This window comes from Grammomys surdaster, unplaced genomic scaffold (assembly GCF_004785775.1).
Source record: "Grammomys surdaster isolate TR1022 unplaced genomic scaffold, NIH_TR_1.0 363, whole genome shotgun sequence".
Taxonomy (NCBI): Eukaryota; Metazoa; Chordata; class Mammalia; order Rodentia; family Muridae; genus Grammomys; species Grammomys surdaster.
In genome coordinates, this window is record NW_021604782.1 from 3,227,253 (window position 1) to 3,250,009 (window position 22,757).

The 22,757-nt window shown below is 43.3% G+C and overlaps 1 protein-coding gene across 3 annotated transcripts in view; it reads right to left on the minus strand.

Annotated features, from left to right (window-relative positions):
• Positions 1–22,757, minus strand: part of Abca1 (ATP binding cassette subfamily A member 1) — a 119,490-nt gene that overhangs the window by 17,401 nt on the left and 79,332 nt on the right. For 2 of the 3 annotated variants that reach the window (XR_003712983.1, XM_028780032.1), the window contains exons 20-37: positions 21,951–22,082; positions 20,497–20,639; positions 20,178–20,315; positions 19,459–19,679; positions 18,067–18,145; positions 17,073–17,275; positions 15,397–15,445; positions 15,095–15,208; positions 13,965–14,113; positions 12,220–12,344; positions 10,872–10,970; positions 7,334–7,523; positions 6,439–6,533; positions 5,326–5,358; positions 4,288–4,393; positions 3,073–3,147; positions 2,402–2,571; positions 819–996 (exon numbers count right to left, since the gene is read on the minus strand). Coding sequence is in view for 2 of the 3 variants with exons in the window: in XM_028780032.1 (XP_028635865.1) it covers positions 819–996; positions 2,402–2,571; positions 3,073–3,147; positions 4,288–4,393; positions 5,326–5,358; positions 6,439–6,533; positions 7,334–7,523; positions 10,872–10,970; positions 12,220–12,344; positions 13,965–14,113; positions 15,095–15,208; positions 15,397–15,445; positions 17,073–17,275; positions 18,067–18,145; positions 19,459–19,679; positions 20,178–20,315; positions 20,497–20,639; positions 21,951–22,082 (2,299 nt within the window). In the remaining variant the exon portion in view is untranslated. Of the gene's footprint in view, positions 1–818; positions 997–2,401; positions 2,572–3,072; positions 3,148–4,287; positions 4,394–5,325; positions 5,359–6,438; positions 6,534–7,333; positions 7,524–10,871; positions 10,971–12,219; positions 12,345–13,964; positions 14,114–15,094; positions 15,209–15,396; positions 15,446–17,072; positions 17,276–18,066; positions 18,146–18,172; positions 18,246–19,458; positions 19,680–20,177; positions 20,316–20,496; positions 20,640–21,950; positions 22,083–22,757 lie in introns of all 3 variants that reach the window. The other variant, XM_028780033.1, reaches the window with a different exon arrangement.

The following is a 22,757-nucleotide window of genomic DNA, read 5'->3' on the forward strand; positions in this document are numbered from 1 at the left end:
AGGACTGGGTCACTGATTCATAGGACAATCAAAAGGGAACCTGAAGCAAATGACTGGACTGATGTGTAAAATAAAAGACTGGGCTTATGATCTGCAGGAGATGCACTATCCAGAGAAGGTTTTAGGATAGCAAGAGAGAACTGCTTGGAGAGTTATCTCAGCAGAGAACAGCAAGAGACAGCTGGAAAGAGAGGGAGAAAGAGAGGGGGGGAGGGAGGGAAGGAAGGAGGGGAGAGAGAGAGAGAGAGAGAGAGAGAGAGAGAGAGAGAGAGAGAGAGACCGACCGAGACCCCTTGTTTCCTGGAAATCTCCAGAGAAAGCAGATCAGAGAGAGAGAGTCCAGAACAGAGAGAAAGCACCTTGGAAAGCTGTCTCCAGCAGAGCCTGGAGACAATCTGTCTTAGAGTCCTCTGTTTTCGCCCAGACACTCCTTCCTCAGAGGCCCTCTCTAAGCCAAAGCTGGTCCATGGCACCAGGAGCAAGCCAGTAAGCAGCATGCCTCCATGGGCTCTGCAGTAGCTCCTGCCTTCAGGTTCCAGCCCTGCTTGACTTCCTGTCCTGATTTGACAGTGAACTGTGATGTAGAATGTAAGGTAATAGTTGGGAATAACTTAGTCATGGTGGTCAGATGGTCCCATTCTGTGCAGTTATTTTTAAGGCTAACATTATGTTTGGTGTCATGGAGGCACTCAGCATCTTCTCCTTTTTCCTAAGTGGGACATGTCCCAGGGTTAGTAGCAGGTTGTTTTTCCTTTAGTCCCACGTCTCCACAGTCCCCACTGAGAGTCACACAGAGATAGAAGGTCCTGTATTCTCACCATATCCCAGACAAAATTGGAAAGCCAGTAGATGACAGGCTTCACGCCGCTGATGAACTGAAGGTGTTTGGCTTTGCTCACACGCTCCTGTATCAGGAACACAACAAAGCTGGCTGGGACAAAGGACATTGCAAAGATGACACAGATAGACACGAGGACGTCTACAGATGTGGTCATCCTAGAAGGGAAGAGGCAGCAAAGATTAGAGGAACCTTTGATGCAGCTGGGGACACAGTAAATAATTAGCTAGACATAAGTACAACCAAAGCACAGCCGGAACAAAAAACTGCAGTCACCAAACATTTTATCTCAGGGGTTCATCTAATTATTTTCAAGTAACATTGAAATAAAAACAACTCAAACGTGAAACCGGTTTGGATAATGTTAAAATGGGTTCACTCCCATAACGAAACTACGGAATACAGTATGGGCATGGCCTAATAGCAGTCACTTGTCTCCAGTTTCTGATCTTAGAGTAGTAAGTTGTAAATTTCTATATACAAAGACGGTGTGGCTTGGGAACTATTTCAAATGAGGAAGAAATCTAATCTGGAAGCTAGTCATACAAGTTAATCATAGGGCTAGAAGTAAGCGGAAAGCAACAGGATACATATATCAGGCAAAGACATAAAAATCATATATGTGTGTGTGTGTATATATATATATATATATATATATATATATATATATATATGCTATGATATCGTATATCATATATATGCTATTATATCTGTATCAGTCTAACAGTCTAATATGTACAAAAAGCCCATTATACAAAGTTTTGTAAAGATCCTGATGTTCAACATTAATATTCTACAGCAGTTATATAGTAATATGCCATTCCCCACATCAAGAGGGGATCTAATATGCTGATTACCAACTCTGTGCTGGGAGCAGGTTGCAGAAGTGTATACAAATTACCTCATTTAATATTTCATACCTAGGTCTGGCAGTGGTGGCACACGCCTTTAATCCCAGCACTTGGGAGGCAGAGGGAGACAGATTTCTGAGTTTGAGGCCAGCCTGGTCTACAGAGTGAGTTCCAGGACAGCCAGGGCTACACAGAGAAACCCTGTCTCGGAAAAAAAACACACACACACACAAAAAAAAAAAAAAAACCCATACCTAGGAAGCTTAGACACCAAGTTCAAATCCAGATTCTTTCATTTCAATACTCTATTGACCTTAAAACTTATGGCCATGTACAGAATTCACACGCATATGTGTGCATCATTCACACATACACATATTTCAAGAAAAAAACTATTAAATACATGTTTTGCTGAATTTAAAAACCTCATTTTCAAGCAAATAAAATATTAACAGCACTTTAATTACTTTTGGATTTCACTAACAATTTTAATTCCCTATATGTGAGTTTATCAATGTGATGATTTTCACAGATCTGGTCTTCCTTCTTCAAGTCAAGAAAGATTGCCAGCCAGTCTGTAAACTGATCCTTTTTTCAACCCAGGCTCATACAATATAATTATCTCTAGCTGTTACAACCAGCTTTGCAGTCTTTTTCCCCTGGTGCTCGGTTACCCCAAGGCCTTCACTCCCATCCATTTAGACATACTTACAGAGCCACCTCCGAGAGCTGTTGCTTGGTGAGGTTCAAGGGATGGTTGAAAGCCGTAATCCCATACTGGCTCAGGTTCTCTCCCTTCTGTAGGTTGGCCCGGAGAATGGCATTGTTGATGACATTCAGGAACGAACTGATGGCATGCCAGCCCTTGTTATTGAACCATACCTGAAGTAAAACAGACCAACTTCAAGGTAATGCTACCAAACCATGCTTCCAAAAGTGAGTGTATATACATAAAACGTTCATGGAAACTTCAGAAAGAAATCCCACTTAGTGACATACCAAACAAAGGTATATAGATGCAGGACCCACTGACCACTGGTCATGGGACCAGTGCTAAGTGAAGACTTTTACACTTTTTACACTAGTTACCCACACAGAGTTAGAGGCAGCCATGGTTGCCGCCTCCCTGCTACACAGGAAACGAGCACTTAAACAGGTTAGGTAGCGTAAGGCAAAGACCACAGAGGCTCACGTGTTAAGTCTGATGGCAAAACAAATTCTCTTAATCACTATGCTGTATCATCACTGGTAAAAAATAAATAAATAAATAACAGTTTGCTCTTTTCTATCACAAATGTCCCTAGCTACTACTGGAGCATGAGATTTCAAGAACATAGGATTACTGTTTAGCAAGAAGCTGAAAGAACATAGACAGGGGTGTACCTTGACATTGCTTTTGGTATCCAGTCCTGTCATGAACCTTCCCAAGCTGCTGAGAAACCGATCTGCAGAGCTGTCCTGTAAACAACAGGATTCTGCCTCAGTGGTGTTAGGTCACACAGATAAGGGGTGACAGTAAGCAATGAGACAGCCCTATGTAGATCAAGGTGACTTCCATTTGATTTGTGAAATTAAATCTAAAGCCATTACATATGTGGTTCCTGAGCACCAAGTACCTAGAATCCACAGTACTGATGTTGCCATGATGTCACAAGTCATGAAAAAAAATCACACACACACACACATACAGACATACATACATACATACACACACAGACACACACACACACAGACACACAGACACACACACACACACACACACACACACACACGTATAACCTAAATCCCCAAGATTCTGGAGCTAGAGATGGATCAGCAGTGAAGAATATAGTCTGCTCTTCCAAAGGACCCAGGTTCAATTCCCAGCACCCAAATGGGGGCTCACAGCCATCTGTAACTCCAGTCTCAAGGGAGCAAATACACTCTTCTAGCCTCTGTGGGCACCAGGCACACACAGTGTAAAGACATGCATGTAGGCAAACCACCCATACTCATAAATGAAAATAAAAAATCAAATTTCCAAGATTCTTCAGAGTCTCTTGGCATCATCTCAAGAACTAAAACCCAGAGGACATGCACATGTATCCTATGGCTTAAGTGTTCTAGGTCCAGCACTCCTGTATGAAACCCCAGACCATGCTACCTGACCATTTCAACATGGGCAACCTGAGACAGAAATAAATGTGGGTTTACCCACTCTTAAAGCCTAGCTGACCAACCTAGAAAGTAAATGAACTCATTTTTCAGATTTCCTGTCTAGTCAATGACTGTTTCAGGAAACTGTTTGAAATTCATTTTATTTTACCCACTGGCTAACTTACCAGCTTGGCTGTTGTAAGAGTTTTTAATCTCTGAGTTAAATTTTTACTTACACTTTCAGAAACACACTAGTGCACTCGTGTGTGTGTGTGTGTGTGTGTGTGTGTGTGCGCGCGCGTGCGCGTGTGCACGCGCGCGTGTGTTGAGTACACATTGGGTACAAGAAATCAGGTTTATCAGAATAGCTTTGAATACAAACCTATTCAGACCACTATCACTACTCCTGTGACCCAGCAATTCCAGACTCATTTTTGACATGTATCAGGACTGATGCTGTACCTTGGTCAGCTTCAGGAGTTTCTTCATTTTCCTGATAGCATCATTGACTTCTTGGCTTGGAGGAAGACTCTGAGAATTACTGACACCCAAGGAAAACCCGCCATACCTAAAAAAAAAGGCTTGTCATTAAAAGCCAGACAGTGTACCCAAGCCATTACCCATAGCCACCTCTTATTCAAACTAGAACCAACGTTTGGCTAAGATAGTTACATGTTGGCTCCTCTGGTGAAATCTAGCCATCTTAATTCTTAAGATTGCTGCCCAGTAGGGAAAGCCTAGAGCTAATGACAAGATGTAACGCATCCATGTCACAGATGGGAAGACAGGAAGATGGGCAGTCTTGAAAGCCAGGTAGGGATTACAAACAGACCTTGTCTTCCCTAGCATTAAGTAAGCCTATGACTGCTCTCCTCAGAGAGCCAGGAAATGTGACCCAGAAAAGGCAGGGTGGAAAACTGAAATTTGAGGTCTTTCGAACAGCCTCATGGGCCACTCATGACTTCAAGAAGGTTTCCTTCCCTACTCTCACCTGTTACATCAAAATCCAGAAAGGGAAAATGGGTAGAAATATGGTGGAAATAAATGCTTTGATGCCTTTCCTTTCCTCCAAGACACATCTTATGAAAGGCCTGAAAGGTTTTCTTTGAGTCCCTAGACACCCTTGGGAATCTGTCTGGGAAAAATACAGCTAGGATAGGTTTTCCTTTCATGACATTTTACTTTCTTAAGTCTCTAGAGGTCCACGAGAGATTTCTGAAACTCCTCAAGGAAATCACAATATCAAATATTGCAGGGGCCTCTCGAGTTAAGAATGTGCTACAAATCCCACAGTAAATCTAATAACTCTGACTGAGCCCTGGTGTACTCCACAGGTCTGCAGCACCTTAGTCCCCCTCACGTGAGGTGACACCCAAAAGTGTGCACATGGCAAACAGTCCCCAAACCTATAACTCTGTCTTGATCTAGGATTCCTACATGAAAATCATTCTCCTGAGACTTGAAGTGACTCATGGAGAAAGGGAGTAAGGATTGACTTACCGAAACTCATTCACCCTGACCTTATTCCTTAAGCTGCAGGAAGAAAAGAAAAATCAAAAATCAGGTCTAGAAAGCACAGGTCATATTGATAATGCAACAGTAATCATCTACTTGAGGACAAAACAGAGACAGGTGATCCTATAACTAGGCCTATAACCAGTGATGTAGAGTTGTACATGTGTAAGGAAGGCCACCTTCAGCATGTCTTGACTGCTGTCTTAGAAACCTTACTCTTATGAGTAAATTAAGCCAGTTTAGAATCCACCTTATAAACAGGCACGGTGGTACATGCCTTTAATCTCAGCACTGCACTCAAGAGGCAGAGGCAGATGGATCTCTATGAGTCTGAGGCCACCCTGATCTATGTAGAGAGGGTTCCAGGCCAGCCAGGACTAATGTAATGAGACCCTGTCTTAAACAAACAGATAAATAAATGCTTTACAGACCCAGAGACCCTGTCTAAAACAAACGAACAGACACACAAATAAATGCATTACAGACCCAGATATTACTGAACTAAAAGCTGTTTGTTGTGAATCTTGTGTGGGAGCCTATTCTTATTCCAGCATACCCTCGTCATTTAAAGTTAGTTCAAACAAGGATATGACACCTGACCATATTGACGGGAAGGAAACATTCTCTGCACACCAACTAAACATTGGTCACTATATGGTCATGTCCTAGGAATTGACAAGTCTCTTTTAAAGGCTCCATATGCAAGAAAAGCTACTGTGTCTACCCTGACCTTGTTTCTAGAGCCATCCAATGAGAGAGGACCTACAGGTCTTTGTTTGTATCATTTCTCTTAGCCCTCACCATGAACTTAAGTCTGCAACACTAATACCAAAGGTAAAAAAATAAAATAAAATTCACATAAGTGAAGACTTTATGAGACTAACAGGTCAGAATTCAAATCTGAGTCCACATTTATCACTTAGCTTCATTCTAAAGCAGGCAGTCTCATCCACTAAGCTGAACTTTTAAGGCTCACAAACCCCCATATCATCTTGTTTAACTGATATAATATGCTAAATTTCCCACAGAACCATGATCATCCATTTTCCTACCACTCAAGTCTACATATATAGCAAGCCAGGTTTTAACAATAGATACCTTTTTGCTATGATCTGCACGTACGTCTTCACCAGGTAATCTGAAATATTTCTTCCAGTCAGATTCTGAAGGATGTCTGCGGTTTTCTGTTTTCTCTGTCATCACATAGAAACCAAGCTCACATGTCTTACAGGTAAGAATTAGGGCAAAAAAAAAAAAAACAGACAAAAACAATGGGGATCCCAGGGCCCAGGCAAGACCTTCAGCCAGCCACCACCAAGACCTGGCCATTCTGCCATCAGCACCTATGCCATGCCAAAATCATCCCCAGGAAAATATTCACGAGATATCTAGATGGGATTCTTCACATCACCAAAATACTAAGGGAAGAGCATTATAAATTGTCCAATGAATTCTTTTGTACATTGGAATTTTATGTTAGTGACTGTACCAGCTGATTTTAAGGTGGCAAACACGATTTAAGTTTGCACACCCACTAAAAATTCCCTGTCACCATCTTCCAACCTAGATTCTGATAAAATGGCACAGAGATATCACGATTGTCCTGAAGTTTTCAGGGGAAACAAACAAACAAAAACAAAATAAAACAAAACAACTCAGATCTCCCTCCAAACTTCAGAGCCCAGAGAATGTTAGAATTGATGAGATACACCTAAGTTTTGTGGTCCATTTATTCTGAACTGATAGCAGGTCCAAGGAATTAACACAACTCCGCTGTGGCAGAATCAGGGTAGGAAGCTGTGCCTACGGATGCCCTGTGATAGGCAGTGATACAATGTAGTTCACACACTTCTCTGAAAACCCACTCGCTTTTCTCAAGAGAGATAAAGGCAGAAATAAGCCTGACATCACATCTCACTCACTCCTGCTGCCACACAGAGGCTACCAGGCCCTACCCTGAGCCAACTTCTCAGTCACATTGACAGGGACTCACTTGAGGAGGTGGCAGTCCTCCTGCCCCTGGGGGACACACAGGCAGCATCTTCTTGATTTTGTCACTGCTACACTGGCATGTAGGTGAGGGGTTCTTCATTGTCCAGTTCCCATTTTGGAAGACATCCATGATGGTCTTGGGAACTGGGCTGATGGTCCAGTCCTCCTCCCCATCCAAGCAAGGGGTGTCTCTGTGAAAGGACATACCAAGCATTGTAGGCTCTCCTGAAAACAGCTTGTCTTTCCTTCCTTGATGCTTTTAGAGCACAGGTTTGCTCTTGAGTAAGGACCCATGTGCCTTCCCCTATCACTTGAAAAACAGTTTGACTTCATTATGTTTGCTTTCATAGAAGCCTGTGGAAGCTGGGGAATCACAGAAAACCCAGGAAGTTAGGACATGAACAGGCTCCAAATGTTCACACTGAGCACTGTTCAACCCAGGTAACCAAAGTTTGTTGACACAAAACACAGGAAGAGTCTGCTATGTGCTGCACAGTGTTCTGCATCTTTGAGAGTCTGGGGAAAGCAATACAAACTCTCGGCCTTCATGGGATTCTTCATGGCCAGAAAGTGTTGGACAACGAGTCAACAAATTCAGTTTTACACAACCCCAGATAAAGCAAACAACAGGATAATACATGGAGAAAGCAGACCTTTAAATCTGCTTCAGCCAAAACATAAACAAAAAGCTAAAAAATTGGGATAACGGGCTGGAGAGATGCCTCAGTAGATAGAGGTACCTACAGCCAAACCTGGATTCAATCTCCAGATCTGGTTATACTCTGACCTCTGCACATGTATCATGACATACATGCATACACACACACATACACACACAAATAAATAAACATAATTTTAAAAGAACTGGGAAGAATAAGCATGCCAGGCAGCAGCTGTGGTCAGTCAGATACAAAGGCCCTGCAAAGAAATGAGTGCATATAATTGATGAAAAACAAGAAGGTCATGTGACGAGCTCTAACACAGACTGATGATCAAGAAGAAGAGAAAAGGAGGAAGAGCCGCACGCACGACACAGTCATGGTTAGGAGCTTGTATTTTATGCTCAGCATGTTGAAAATCTTGCAGAGAATGGCAAGATCCAATTGATGTTCTACAATGAGCAGAGAATTGTGGAGCTGAGTGGAGTGGGAACGTTCCCTGTATGAAAGGGAAGGTTGTCTACGAGCATCCTCAGAGATAGCGCGAGGCCCTAATGCCTGCCTAGAGCCCTGAACTGTTTGGTGCGCATCACAAGTCCTTTGCAATCTCAAGGTTCATTTATCCCTACTGATAAAATAAGAGTATAAAATGACTTGACATTTCTAGTTTCTCTTCCATATTTCTAATTTTCAAGATTCCACAATTTAAACTAGAAACACAATCTTTATATCTCACATCTGTGCACATGCAGATAGGTTTATAAATATGCACACAAGTGATTTTTTTTGCAAATAATTTCTCATTTCCTCTTTAAAGCCTCTTCCCTAAAATATTTGCCCTTGTGAAACTCACACCTAAAACCTTTAAAAGACAACAGGCTAAGACAAACTAAAGACCACTTAAAAAAGAAACTTACTCGAAATTCTCTGTCCTAATGGTCCCCAGGCACCTAAAATTTGAATTTCAGTCTGAGGTGGTGGGGTGAAGCTTTGCCTTTCAGGCCGCTTCCAGCGGAGTGTCCGTGGTACACAGACAGCACACATACCTTCTGATGTCAAGGATATCTCTTTTATCTCTGCAGGGCAGCTGTCAGCTCAGTTCTCTCTCCTATAGATCTGGCCTTTGCTGAAATCAATCCACGAATCCATACAGCTCAGCTCACCAACAAAGGACCTAGCTACCCAGATTATCATCTTACCTCATCCTTCTTTCCTACAAAACCTTCACATGGAATATTAACTTTTTGGTGAAGTCAAGAAGAAATCTAGTAAGTACTAAGGATATTCGGTAACCATCTGCTATGGTTTGAGTCTTCAATATTTTCCAAAGGCTCAAATGCTGAAGGCTTGATCTCCAGATCGTACTGCTACAGGGTGCTGATGGAGCCTGTAAGTCATAGGACCTAAGAGAGGTAAGTTAGGTCACTGGGGACATACACTCAAAGGAAATCTTGGGACCCCAACCCCTTCTTTCTCTTCCTTTACTCTTTTGCTCGGCTTCTATGATATAAGGAGGTACTATATTGTAGGGAAGCACACATTCCCTACCATGATGTTCTACCCAACTAGGGACCCCAAAAGACCCCCCAAACAACACAGCCAATCAACCACGGACCAAAAGCTCTGACCCCACAAGTCACCAACAAATCTCTACTCCCATAAGTTGGTTTTCTCAGTGACAGAACATTGTCTAACACATCGTCTGATATTGTGGTGGTTTGAATGGTCCCACAGGCTGATGTTTCACTACTTGATCCCCAGTTGGTGGAACTGTTTGGGAAGGATCAGAAACCATGGGTTTGTTGGAGGGGGCGTGTCACTGGGAGCAGACTTTGAGATTTGCAAAGACTCATGCCATTCAAAAGACTCTGCTTCCTGTTTGTGGATCAGGATGTGAGCTCTCCGGTGCTGCCTCAGCACACCCCTCTGCCACTGCCATGCTCCTCATAATGAGGGTAATGGACTCCTATCCCTCTGGAACTGTGAGCCCCCCAAAGCCCTGGTCATGATGTTTTATCACAGCAACAGAAAAGCAATTAAGCAAATACTAATTAAGAGCTGATAAATACACAGAAATTATTCATCTCCAGATCTGCTAGGTCTTATATAGACATAGCCATCATGTTCAGTGCTCTGACACAAGATCTGTCATCTTCCCCTTCACCATTTAGGATTCAAATTTTCCTTTCTGGACTTCTCTATCACCTTGTCGACTCTCCACAGTTCCTTAGCTAGCACTCACTGCATGTGCATGTTGACCGCAGGCGCATTCTCTCTGGACCTGCAAACTTGAAGCTACCTCTAGGAGCTCCAGCTCTCTCCTCCTCACCTCTCTACTGGTTTAACCACAGTGTCCCCATGACTTGCTTCTTCAGTACATAGAGAGTCAACTGGGCATATCACTGAGTTTATTTACCTACTATTTAAAACTAGTTCTGATGGTCTGATGAAAATATGCAACTGCATAACAAAAAAGTGTCTGTTGTTATAAAAATACAATCGGTATGTCATCTCTGTTGGTTAAAGTAAAGAAACTGATAACCAAAGCTGCAAACTGCACACTCTGCCAGTCTACTGTAGCATGCAGATATGGAAGCTGGGGTCAAGAAGAGAAGGGGAAAGCATTTGGTTAGTAAGTATAATGTGATTTAAAATCAACATCTCAGCATAGAAAGCAAATGTCAGTAATGATTTGCTATACAGGATGTTAGAACAGACTATTTGTTCCTAAATTGATTTGGTTATCCCCTGGCTTTTTAAAATAAAAAAATGACTGAAAGAAAAAACTGACAGTCGTCACAATGAAACAAGCAACACCACCAGGAAGAAAACCAGGTGGTCATCATGAGAAGGCAGCTCATGATCTGAAGTGTCACTCACGGGATTGGGTTTCCCTCCATACATCGGGTCCCGAAGCCTGGATCTTTGGTTAAAGCATTCAGGAGTTCCTGGGTGCCCATGTCCTCTGGAGCATCATTACTACAGAAACACGAGAGATATCTGGATCAGTAGTTCATCCAAACCAGGAAAAGTTTTCTACAGAAAAAACTCTACTAAGTACTTTCTGAGGAACAAGCTTCTAAAACTAAAATAAATAATATACTGAAATCACCTGCAAGGAGCTTCAAACATCTGGCTTCAGAATAACATACAGTACCCCAGGGAAGCATGTACAGAGATCACACGTGAAGGCATGCACAGATATACACACAAATGCATATGCACTTCATTTGAAATAAGGAAAATCATTAAGAATCAGTATTTCAAATCTACTTTGACAATTATCATTTGACACTGACAGCTAGGACTTTCCAAGAACAGACAGGAAGATTTTATTGAGTATTTGTATGAACAATTAAAAAGTCCAAGAAGCAATGGACCTAGATAACAAACCAGCGTCATGATCTATAGCTATGGTCACTACTAGGCCATCGACTGGAAACAGGTCAAACAAACTTTTAACTCTAGAAGTTGAAAGTGAACTAGAGCAAAAGAGGCTAATAAACGATCTATATGTGATATATACGTATCCTACACTTACATATACAGAGACAGATCTATATATGATATATACGTATCCTACACATACATGTATACAGAGACAGATCTATATATGATATATACATATCCTACACACACATGTATACAGAGACAGATCTATATATGATATATACGTATCCTACACACACATGCATACAGAGACAGATCTATATATGATATATACGTATCCTACACACACATATACACACAGAGACATTTTTCAAACCTTTTCAAACTTCCCTCTCTATCACTGACATTTTCTCCCATCTATAGACCTACCAGTGCATCGGAACTGAAGAAATCCTGTACAAGGTCTAGAAATTCTCCTATCTTCTGATTTTTAATAGGATCAATATGGAATAGGAAGCATTCTTGCCTAAAGACGCACACTTAGCTGACATCCTAACTTGAAAGACTTAAACTGAATTAAAGCATATCTGGTTATTCCTGACAACACGAGCCTAACAATACAAGAGGAAATGCCCAGCAGAGATTCACCTGTATTTTCAAGTATCGTTTACTACTGTTCTTTGCTACAGTAGTGGCTTGTACAGGAGCCTGAACTATCATGAGAACACCCCTCTCACTGCAGAACTGTGAACTCTGACTCCTCAGCTCTCAGTATCATAAACACTGTTGGTCTGTTTCCACCCTCCTCTGCCCTGAGGCACAGAGGACAAACACATACCTGACAAACGTATACTGTTCATTATACATCCAGGGCTGAAGTTCCAGGCTGGGGTACTTGCCAAAGGGTGGTACAATCAGGCTGAACACCAGGGCAACGCAAACAAAGACAGCTGGCAGGACAATCTATAAACAGGCATTGGAGAGAAAAGAGACAACAGGATAACTTTTTAGAAGCCTAAGGAGCAAGCCCATGAAAGTCTAGCCAAACCCATAGACCAGCAACACAGGAATGAGGGATACAGGCAAGGCCCAAGGCTGAGTGCTACCAATGTATTTTTGGCAGCTAGGAAGCAAAAATGACTAAAAATTAAGCCTCTTCCTCCCAGTGTATTTCCTGAAGCTAACAGCACAAAGACAGAGGCTACGGTCATCTAACAGAGGCACAAGCTAGGAATGTCACGGAGTAAAGGGTCAGAGTTACTGACTCTTTTAGGCCCAACCCTTTTTCCCCTCTAAAGACTGAGAAAAACCAGCCTGGATCATAGACTCAGGTAGAAGGCTTAACAGCCCTGGACTGAGAGCCAGAAGACTGAATCTTGGTTCTGTCTCTACTGCAGGGGTCCTATGTGACATCAGTCAATCTGAGGACTGAGAACACAGAACCAACTCCTCCATTAGAAGCAGCAGCAGCCAGTGTCTCTCCTATGAGCACTGTGAAAAGCATAATTATCTAAATTCTTCTTTGAAATTCCCCAAACTTTATATAGCCTTTCTCTGAAAACAACACAATGTATGGGTCAACTAAAGGATCTTTTCATCCCTTCCTGAGAGATTTACCCTTTAAAAGTTCAATGATCCAATGATAACCCTGGCTGCAGGTGTAACTTGGTAGTAGAGAACTTGTCTAGAGAGCTTGTGCACCCTGGGATTCCATCCCCAGTGCCATAAGAATTCAAACAGTAACTCTGATTTTAATATTCCTGGATTTTAATATAGAAAATTATCACTGGAAGAATAATTCTACTGGAAAGTACTGTAGTGAGAATGAGCTCCTTTAATATCCTATTTCGTGGTTATTGGTGGTGTATCATTGTCACCAGTCACAAACTAGAGCATTATGTATGGATCAGAAGGAAGTCAGCCAGTGATTCACTGAAGCAGATTCCAAATCCAGGTCTGCAGGCTTCGCACTCATGCTCTGAATTAGTGTTGCCCAGGTGGTCTGCAGGGAGGACTCGATGGACATGTTCTCTATAATTCTTCATTTTGTAGACGAAATAACTTTATAGCTGACTTTAACTCATCAAGTCAGCACACAAACTGTGACATGGGGGATCTGTGTGCCAGTTACATTCCTAGCTCTCTCGATATCTTTTCCATCAGCTAAGTGTCAATTAGAGAAAAAAACCCACCATGTGTCTAATAATAAGTGCACTGCCAAGCACAACTCAGCATGGCAACCTTCATGTTATGAGAGTTTAATCTGCCCAACCGGTTTTCTAAACTGTGTCCCTTTCAAGATCTCCCTTAAATCACGCCTCCCTCCCCAAGTAATGTCAAACTCCAATCGAAATAAATTCATTTCATCCATTTAACAATCACATATCATGGCTCACTTTCAGATGAAGAAATTGAAGCTCAGGGAAATCACTGGAAATCACCCAATAAACAAATGACAAGAAGCAGAAGTATATGGACATGCAGCTAATCTGGTCCCAGTATGTACATCTTGACCACAGTCCATCATGTCTTCACCAGTCTAAGAGCCTGCAGTCTGCAAAGGCAGACACCAGCACATCTCACCTGAGCAAAGAAGCCTTTCCTGCTCCGCCGGGCAATCAGCAGTCTTTTCCACAAAAGGGCCACAAACTGCTGCTGGGTGAGTTTCCAGCCCTTCAGCTGATAGGAGCCTTTGCCATCCATCCCGCTGAGCAGGTCTGTCTCCCTGGATTCTATAAGCAGCAAGTATGGAGGGTCAGCTACAATCCCACCTGTATCTGAATGACTCTATTCTTTCCTCTGCTATCTTCAGCAGTCATCTTGGAAGCTGGGGTTTGAAGCCTCCAGTACCTCACAGAAGTAAACAGTTTTCTTGAAGAAGCCACATTTAAGAAAAGGCTCTAACTCAAAGCTGTATTTCTAACATGTATGCTTTCAGTCCTCATCTGATGAGCACAAAAAAAATGAAGATGTCTTAGGATAAGCAAAGACGTGCTCACAGACAACAGGAACAAGCTGTTCCCAACTCCATGAATTGGGCCATGTAGGCTGGCACACAATGGTTATTAGTCTTCTATCTTTTATATGCATTGTAAAAAAGTGGACACACTTAAAACATCTAAGTCCTGACAACAAAACATGAAGTAAGAACAAAAAGCCAGACCATAAAACCAGATAATTTTCTGTCCTCACCAAAACTTGTCTAGAAATTCTGGTCTGAAACCAATGACTCCTAACTGAGGGCCCTAAGATGGTCTATAATATAATTTGTTTCATTTCATACTGCCCTTGTCCATCTCAACCACATATGGACAGTCATCAAAAATATATATGCCAAGGAACACAACTTCCTCTTTTATCCCTTCAAAATCCAACACCCATTCAATACATTGTCATTCAATGCTTAAGTGCTTAGGTATGCAAGAAACTGGGACCCTACAGAGATGACAATGAACAGACAGGTTCAGCGGATGGATGGGTCTTCTTATACCCATCGAGAAAACTTTCTATCAAATGAAGAGATGAGGGTGGGCTTCTTCATGTTAGACCAGACATGTCACATTAGAAAAGGGGCTCTCTCATCCTTTCCACTTTTCTTTGGAACCTGTTAGGATCTGTGATCTTAGCCAAAGGCCATCAAAGAGATAGCTAAGAACCACATAAAAGACAAACTCAAGTTCAAACAATAGAACAAAGATCCTGCCCGTGCACACCTGGGTCTACGTCAGAGTCATTCGGATCAATAGCGTCGTCTTCTGTAAATGGGTGCAGACAGCTCTGCTTGTCCCCAAAGGCCCGTCTGTTTCGTCTTGCTAGCAAAGTACCATCTAAATGGAGAAAGAAGGGATCCCACAGTCTATTTATCTGTAATATAACAAACCTTCCCAGAGCAAACCCATACACTAAAAATGAGACTGAATCAGACCGATGCAAAGGGAAAGGTACAACAGGGGTTAGCTCCAACAGCCTACAGAAAGCCTACCCACACAGTGTGCAGCCCACCCAGCCATGTTACCTGAGGTCTCAGCATCCACACCACTGTCTTCGGCCACTTTGAGGAATATCTGAAAAATTAAGGCAGGATGCAGCATAAGTAAGCACTTGCTTTATGAAAGAAGTTATCACTCCCCAGATTACGTTACAGAATCCCACGTTAGGCTCTTAAAATAAAGAGGGTGGAGAGCACATTAATCACTGAGAATTTCATCAGAACCACTTGAGAGAAGCTGTTTGTGGTAGAAAACATTTCCTCACGTGTGAGAGCTATCAGTCCAGACAACTCTTTCCAAAATAAAGCAATGCATTATGTCTGTAGAAGAAATTCATCCTGAACCTACCGAGAATGAGGCAAGTCACTTTTATCAGGTATGTGTTCCTAGCCCTTTGAGTAGGACATTGTGGTTACTCATCCAAGACAAATGGCCACAAGGAAATAAGCTTCTTATCACTAGAAATAAGTATTATAGTAGAGGGAAATCTGAATGACGTCACTGTTTTCCAAACCCGCCTATAGACCACTCTGTAGGACGCATGTGACAGAAGTTCAAAACCATGCCTCCAGAAATCCTGACTCAAAGGTACAAGACAGGAGCTAGAACCTCTACTGTCATCATAGATGACTCTACTGCACAATCTACCCTGGCAATCAGCCAAGCCACTCAATGTTGACACCCGTCCCAGGCCTAAAGGCTTGTGATGATGTATCTCTAAAGAGAAGCATTGCTACTCAGTAAAGATAACCTGGGCTTTGAAGCCCCCAAACTCTGATTTATAATCTTAAATCAACATCATTATTAATTCTCATCCTGCTGTGATCATTAAATGGAGAGACACGGGTATACTGCCACTCTTTAGGCCATACCCCACACCCAGGAGCAGTCTGCTAACACAAATAGACTCAATTTGTCTTTAAGAGAGAAAATATGAAGTTGGGTAGGTAGAAAGATGGGGATGGGGGATCTGGAAGGAATTGAAAGAGACCATTAATATATCTGGAATATATTCTCAAAGAATAAGCAAATATATTATTTTAAAAAATAAAGTACAGGGACTGGAGAGATGATTCAGACATTTAAGAGCACTGAAAGAGAGCCTGGGTTCAATTCCCAGCAACCACATGGTGGCTCACAACCATCTGTAATGGGAGCCGATGTCCTCTTCTGGTGTGTCTGAAGACAGCTACAGAGTAAGTAAATCTTAAACAAAATAAAATACAAATAATAATATAGATTAAATAATAAATGATAATAATAGATTAAATAAACCTTAAACAAATAAAATACAAATATAACTGATGATGATGATGATAAAATAAAAGAGGCCAAAATTTGAAAAAGAGCAAGGAAAAGTATAATGGGGGGATTTGGAGGAATGGAAAGGAGAAATGCTGCAAGTAAAGTATCATCTCAAACAAAAGGAAAACACCAAAATTATCAAGTTCAGCACCTGGTTCCAATCAACTGTCCATAAATATCAGTCATTTACTATGTGTGAGCACTGTCACCTGGACACAACACTATTCACACCAGGAAGCAGTCCTAACACTGCTGTCTCTCACTACCTACGCTCTTACGTGCTTTACTGGGGCTAACATTCCCCAGATGCCAATGCCTTAAACTCCCAGTAACCAACTCTATAACCATCTTGTTGCAGGCTAGGCTGCCTTGCTGGCCTTGGGATTGTTGAGCTTACTTCTTCTAGCGTGGTCTCTGAGATGCCGTAACTGGAGATGCCCAGGTCTGAGAGCCGGTCGTCAATCTCATGGAAGAGTTCCACAAAAGCTCCCTCCTTAGCGGCTTCATACGGCAGCACATAGGTCAGTTCATGCCCGATGTCCTCCACCAGCCGAGCTTCAGACACGTGCTTCCTGATGAGGTTGGAGATAGCAGAGACATCTGCAGGGACCAGAGTGTGAAGGTGCTCGGTCATCTCAGACTCCACAGGAAGAGCCAGCTTGCTTCTCCCTTTCCCAAAAGCTCAGAAGCACCACTTATATATACCACACGTCCCCAGATGCCAAAACCCATTGGCTTATTCATCTTTGGCATGAGAAATTCCAGGAGAGCAAAGACTGTCTCTAACTCATTCTTACATCACGAAACCTAGGCACACTTATAGGTATCTGATGGATGGGTGCTTTGTATCTAATGTGTATGTATCTCTTCAACAGAATGAGTTTAGAAAGCATAAAAGACCCTGCCCTTCTGTAAACTTTCTGATAAGGCTATCCATGATTTACCTCAGGAGATGGCTAATCAAACAGTTTGTAGGAGCAGAAACCTTCCTGGAAAAAGGCAGCTGTGGGAACTGGATAGAGACAGCCAGCTCTATATTTTTATTCCATATGCCACTGGTAGTCCTGGTCTCTCATAGGCACTGCTTGAGGGAAATCGAAATGCCATTCCTCATCTCCTGGGCTCTCACCTTTCTTAGATGCTGAATTCAGCTCCCTTCCTACTGGCTTGGCCCTCCACATCTCATCCAGCATCTGGTTGAATCCAGTCCCCCACCCGCCAAGGTATTCCCCAGACTCCAAGTCAGGTCTGTTCTCTGGAATACAGCCCTCCCAGCCCCAAGACCAAGCCCCATGCTCCCCAGCAAGTGTTAGGCCAAGCCACCACACCAAGCTGCATTCACTCCCATGGCCACCCAGCCCAGCCCAGCCCAGCCCAGCCCAGCAGCAAACCTTGAGTCAGCGCCACCAGCCTCTGCACCTCTCCTCCTCTGCCTCCACTCTGCCCAGCTGCGGGGAGCTCAGGCACCACCTGAATAAGAAACCCCAGAATGCTTACCGATGGTCAGCGTGTCACTTTCATGGTCGCTGCCCAGGCCAGCATCAGAACTGCTCTGAGAAACACTGTCCTCCTGATGACAAAGAAGGAGGTGAGAACGGGTCAGGGGTCAAACCGGGCATAGCCACCACCACCTTTGACGGATAGAGCATCCAGGAAGTTCTACTGCATAAAACTAGAGCAGAAAGCTTTGCCTGGGAAGTGTGCAGCTGGCAGCCATGGCTTCAGAGGCCACTGCTGCCATGTGTGTGCTCTATATGGACGGCCTCACTGACTAGGGTGAGAGAGGCCAGCAAACTGAGTGACTGTTAACAGAGCTGTGGTCACAGATCAATGCTGCCATTGGTCATTTACCAACCATCCCAGTGTGGGATTTACCTGACTGCTTAGCTAATTTAATGCTTCCTCCATGTGAATATGCATTCAGTCACTTGGACACCTTATTAACATGCAGATGTGGATTCAGTATGGTCTGAACAGGGCCCAAGTCACCATGTTTCTAATGAATTCCCAACTGAGCCTTCTGTGCTGGACTTCAGACCACACTTGAAAGACGAGGCGCCAGTAAAAAGAAAAATAAACAGATACAAGTTCAAATCTGGTGGGAGTTGGGGCAGGTAGGGGGTCTGGTGTGACCGACCATACAAACACATCTCAGACATGCAAAAAACAAACAAATCAGAAACCAGATCCAGGATTCTGGTCCTAACTGTTATGTACTTGCTGGGAGACTTTGAATATGCTACAAATTCCTACAAGCCAATACTGTCTTCCCTGGGTTGCTCTATACTTGAAAAATATAAAATATAAAAACAGAACAAAAATGCACTGATATCATTATTTTCTCCTAAACCCACAGGCTATACGGGAGGTGGGATAAAATCAGTACACAGTAAATATTTGATGTTTTATAGTTTCAAAGTCAAGGTCAGTAAGATTTAAGGCAATAAGCAGGAATGGTGGGACATCTTATAGCCAAGGCTCCTCTTACCTCTTGGCAAGTTCTCTTTTCTTTGATAGAATAAAGTTTTTAAAGGACTTTTCTCCATAACTCAGGGCATTTCCAGAGGGAATATAAAAGGGGCTGTACCAGAACTAGTGTAGTGGAAGCAGAGGTCTCCTGGGCCTCCCACACAGGAGCCATGATGCACTGCAACAGGTCCAAAAAGCAAGGGGAATGTTGCCTCAATCTTAGCAGCGTGGGGCACCGGTATACAAGCCATCTAAGCCCACAAGCCCAGGCTGCCCAGCCCCCACACCAGCCCTGCCCCAAGATGGCTGCTCACCTTTTTCAGACACGACACAGTGCTGCTACTGTTTCTGCAGGAACTGAGGGACGAGTCCACATCTTTCTTGACCAGGGTCAGGTAGTAACCCGTTCCCAACTGGTTTTTCAAAAACAGGGAGGAGCCCACGCAACACAGCTTCCCATGGGAAATAATGGCAATTCTGTCCCCTAGGATGTCTGCTTCATCCATGTGGTGTGTAGACAAAATAATGGTGCGGCCTGCCAGGCACAAATACAAGTGAGACTTGTCAGTTCTCACTGATCATAGTGGTACGTATGACAGAGATGCCACATATGAGAAAGACATGGGGAGGCCTTTAACCTCTGTAGATGTCACCCCACGATGGCACGGCTTGGGGGACAGCAGTTTCAATTGTCACAAAGAGGAGGGCAGTATTTATTTGGGATCCTGCTCTATCGAGTGTGCTAAGAAGTTTACAGACAGCCATTCCCCATTAGTCAGGGCCAACATGAACAATGGCACAGACTAACTACAACACGTATGTGTATGCTTATATCTTTTCTGCTTTTCTGGTAGATCCTTAAATAATGAAGTATATGGTTTAAGAATCTTGCAAAGCAGGACAGAAACTAAGCTTTAAGGAGGCTCCAAACATTTCTTGAGAAGCAACTCTTCTACCCTAACAAAACCAGCTACGGTTCCCAAGAGCCCTTCTCTATCCCAGGTCATGACCCGAAATAAGTAACAGCATGTACCTTGCCGGTATTTCAGCAGAAGCTCCCATATTCCCCTGCGAGAGTACGGGTCCACACCTGCTGTGGGCTCATCCAGAATGACAACCTTGGATCCACCCACGAAGGCCAAGGCCACAGACAGCTTTCTCTGCATCCCACCTACAAGACAGAGCAAGACACATCCTCAAATGACTGGAGACAGAGGTGGCGAAAGATGACTGGAGGTACCCACCTGGAGACATAAAGAGGGATAGGCTTCCAACACCCAGGCTTGACCTCCGGGTGTTTGTCTGGAGAAGGAAGGAAAGGAAGAAGGGAAAGGATGGTGCCCAGGGCTCACCTGAGAGATGACTTGTTTTGCTTTTCAGCTTACTGGGGGGTAAGCCAACATCCAGGGCCATCTGCTCCATCTCTGCTTTCACATGCTTCTCTGAGAGCCCCTTCAGGCGGGCATAGAACCAGATGTGCTCTTCGACAGTCAGCCTGAAGGAAAGAGAAGCAGGTCAGCTCGGGGCCCAGCAGGATCTAAGTATCTTGGCACAGTTTTCTTCTCTTCCACACCATTCTTGCCTTTAAAAAACACCCAATTTCTTTAAAAAGGTAACCAGAAGGAAGAATTCTTGGTACACAAATAGTGAGCCATACAACAGAACATTTATATCCTATAGCCAACAGGCCTGATCATAAGATACTGGGCCGTTAAAACTTTAAATTCCAGGTTTTTGATTCAGTTTTTTAGTGACCATGTTGGCTCAGCATTCACTAGAGTGAATGAACCTCAATGGGTCTCAAGTTCTAAGTCTAAAGTAAGGGAGGTCCTGGGAGGCCCTGGGAGGCCCAGAAGCTGAAACCACTGAATTTAGATAAAGGGACCTTAAGACCTACAAGATGGAAAAGCTTTGCCTGCAGTCGGAGGGCTCAGAACATTCTTTGTTCCTCCACTGGAGAGCTCAAGACTTCTTCTGTTCTACTACCAGGACTCCTTGAGGATCCTACTTACTGGTGGGGCAACCTGGGTGGGAGCAAATGACTTAAGCAGGGAACACAGGGTCATTGTGCCAAGAGTCTTTTGAGGTTCTTGTACCATGCCTTAAGGAATATGCTGGTCAGTCTAGACAGAAACTAGAGTCACTCAGGAAGAGGGACCCTCAGTTGAGGAACTGCCTCTATCATATTGGCCTGTAGGCATGTCTGTGGAACATTTTCTCGATTAGAGGCTGATGTAGGAGGGCCCAGCTCACTGTAGGTGGTGCCATTCCCTAGGCAGGTGGTTCCGGATTGTATAAGAAAGTAAGCTAAGTTAGCCATGGAGGGCAAGGCTGTAAGCACCATTCCTCCATGGTCTCTGCTTTAGCTCCTGCCTCCAGGTTCCTGCAGTGAGTTCCTTCAGTGATAGACTGTGACTGAAGAGTTTGTAAAATTAAAATAAACCTTTTCTTCCCCAAGTTGCTTTTGGTCATTGTTTTATCACAGTAACTGAAAACAAACTAGAGTAAGGAGGAATGCATCAGAAAGATGGCTGAGCTAAAACAACCAACCAAACAAACAAACAAACAAAACACTCCAATTGGAGAGCATGGCTTTCTAAATCCCATCAGCCATCTGAACTGATGATACAACAACTTTTTCTGTGATATCAAAAGGTGACTTGTCACTGTGTGTCAAGAGAGGTAAGACCTACCACTCCATACCCAAAGAAGGGAAATTCTTTAGTGATACCCTACTCAGAACACCAGGACTCCCAGGTCACAAACAGGCGATGCTCCCTCCTCTCTGTGTGCTTCTGCTACTCACATGTCAAACAGCACATTATGTTGGGGACAGACTCCCAGGTTCCGCCGGATGGAGCTCAACTCAGAGCGAATGTCCTTCCCCAGGATGTAGGCAGTGCCAGAAGTTGGGGGAAACAAACCAGTCAGGATTGACCTGAGGATAAGAGTAACAGATTCAAGAATCAGGAAGACCCAGCCTCACCATTCAGGGCTGCAGAGCAAGGGCAAGGAGAGCAGATCCCACCACTTGACACTCTATCCCCTCCAATCTAGTCTAATCTAACCCAATCTAATCCAATCTAATCTGACAGATGCCCACAGGGCAATGAGGCCATTTGCTTTAGTGAGTAGCTAAGCATGAGCCTATGTCTTAGAAACAGGAGTTTGCTAGGAGCATCTGAAAAAAATGACACTCTTAATTTGCAACAGGATGTGCTCCTTAAGACATATTTTGTATGCCTAACATCTTGTACATAAAAAAATGAACAAACAAGAACATACTGCTAAAAGATAGAAATGTTCGTGTTGCATAACAGGATTTCTGAGTATCTCAGTCATAGTCATAACATACTGGTTTTGTGTTGAAGAAGAAAACCTATCACTCACAAAGATCAACCTCTGGAATAGCAGAGAACCACACTACAAACCATAAGCAAACCATGGTATTCTCTGGCCCTTCCTCTGTCCTTAACAGGTCTCAAAGAAGACAGAGGGAGAGAGCTGCCCAGGTCTTCTCTCATCTGCTTGGAGACAGATTTTCTGGGAGTGTCCTTCTTCCTCTAGCTTGTTTAATCTTTCTTTACAGTCTCTTGCTTCAAATCTCTGAACC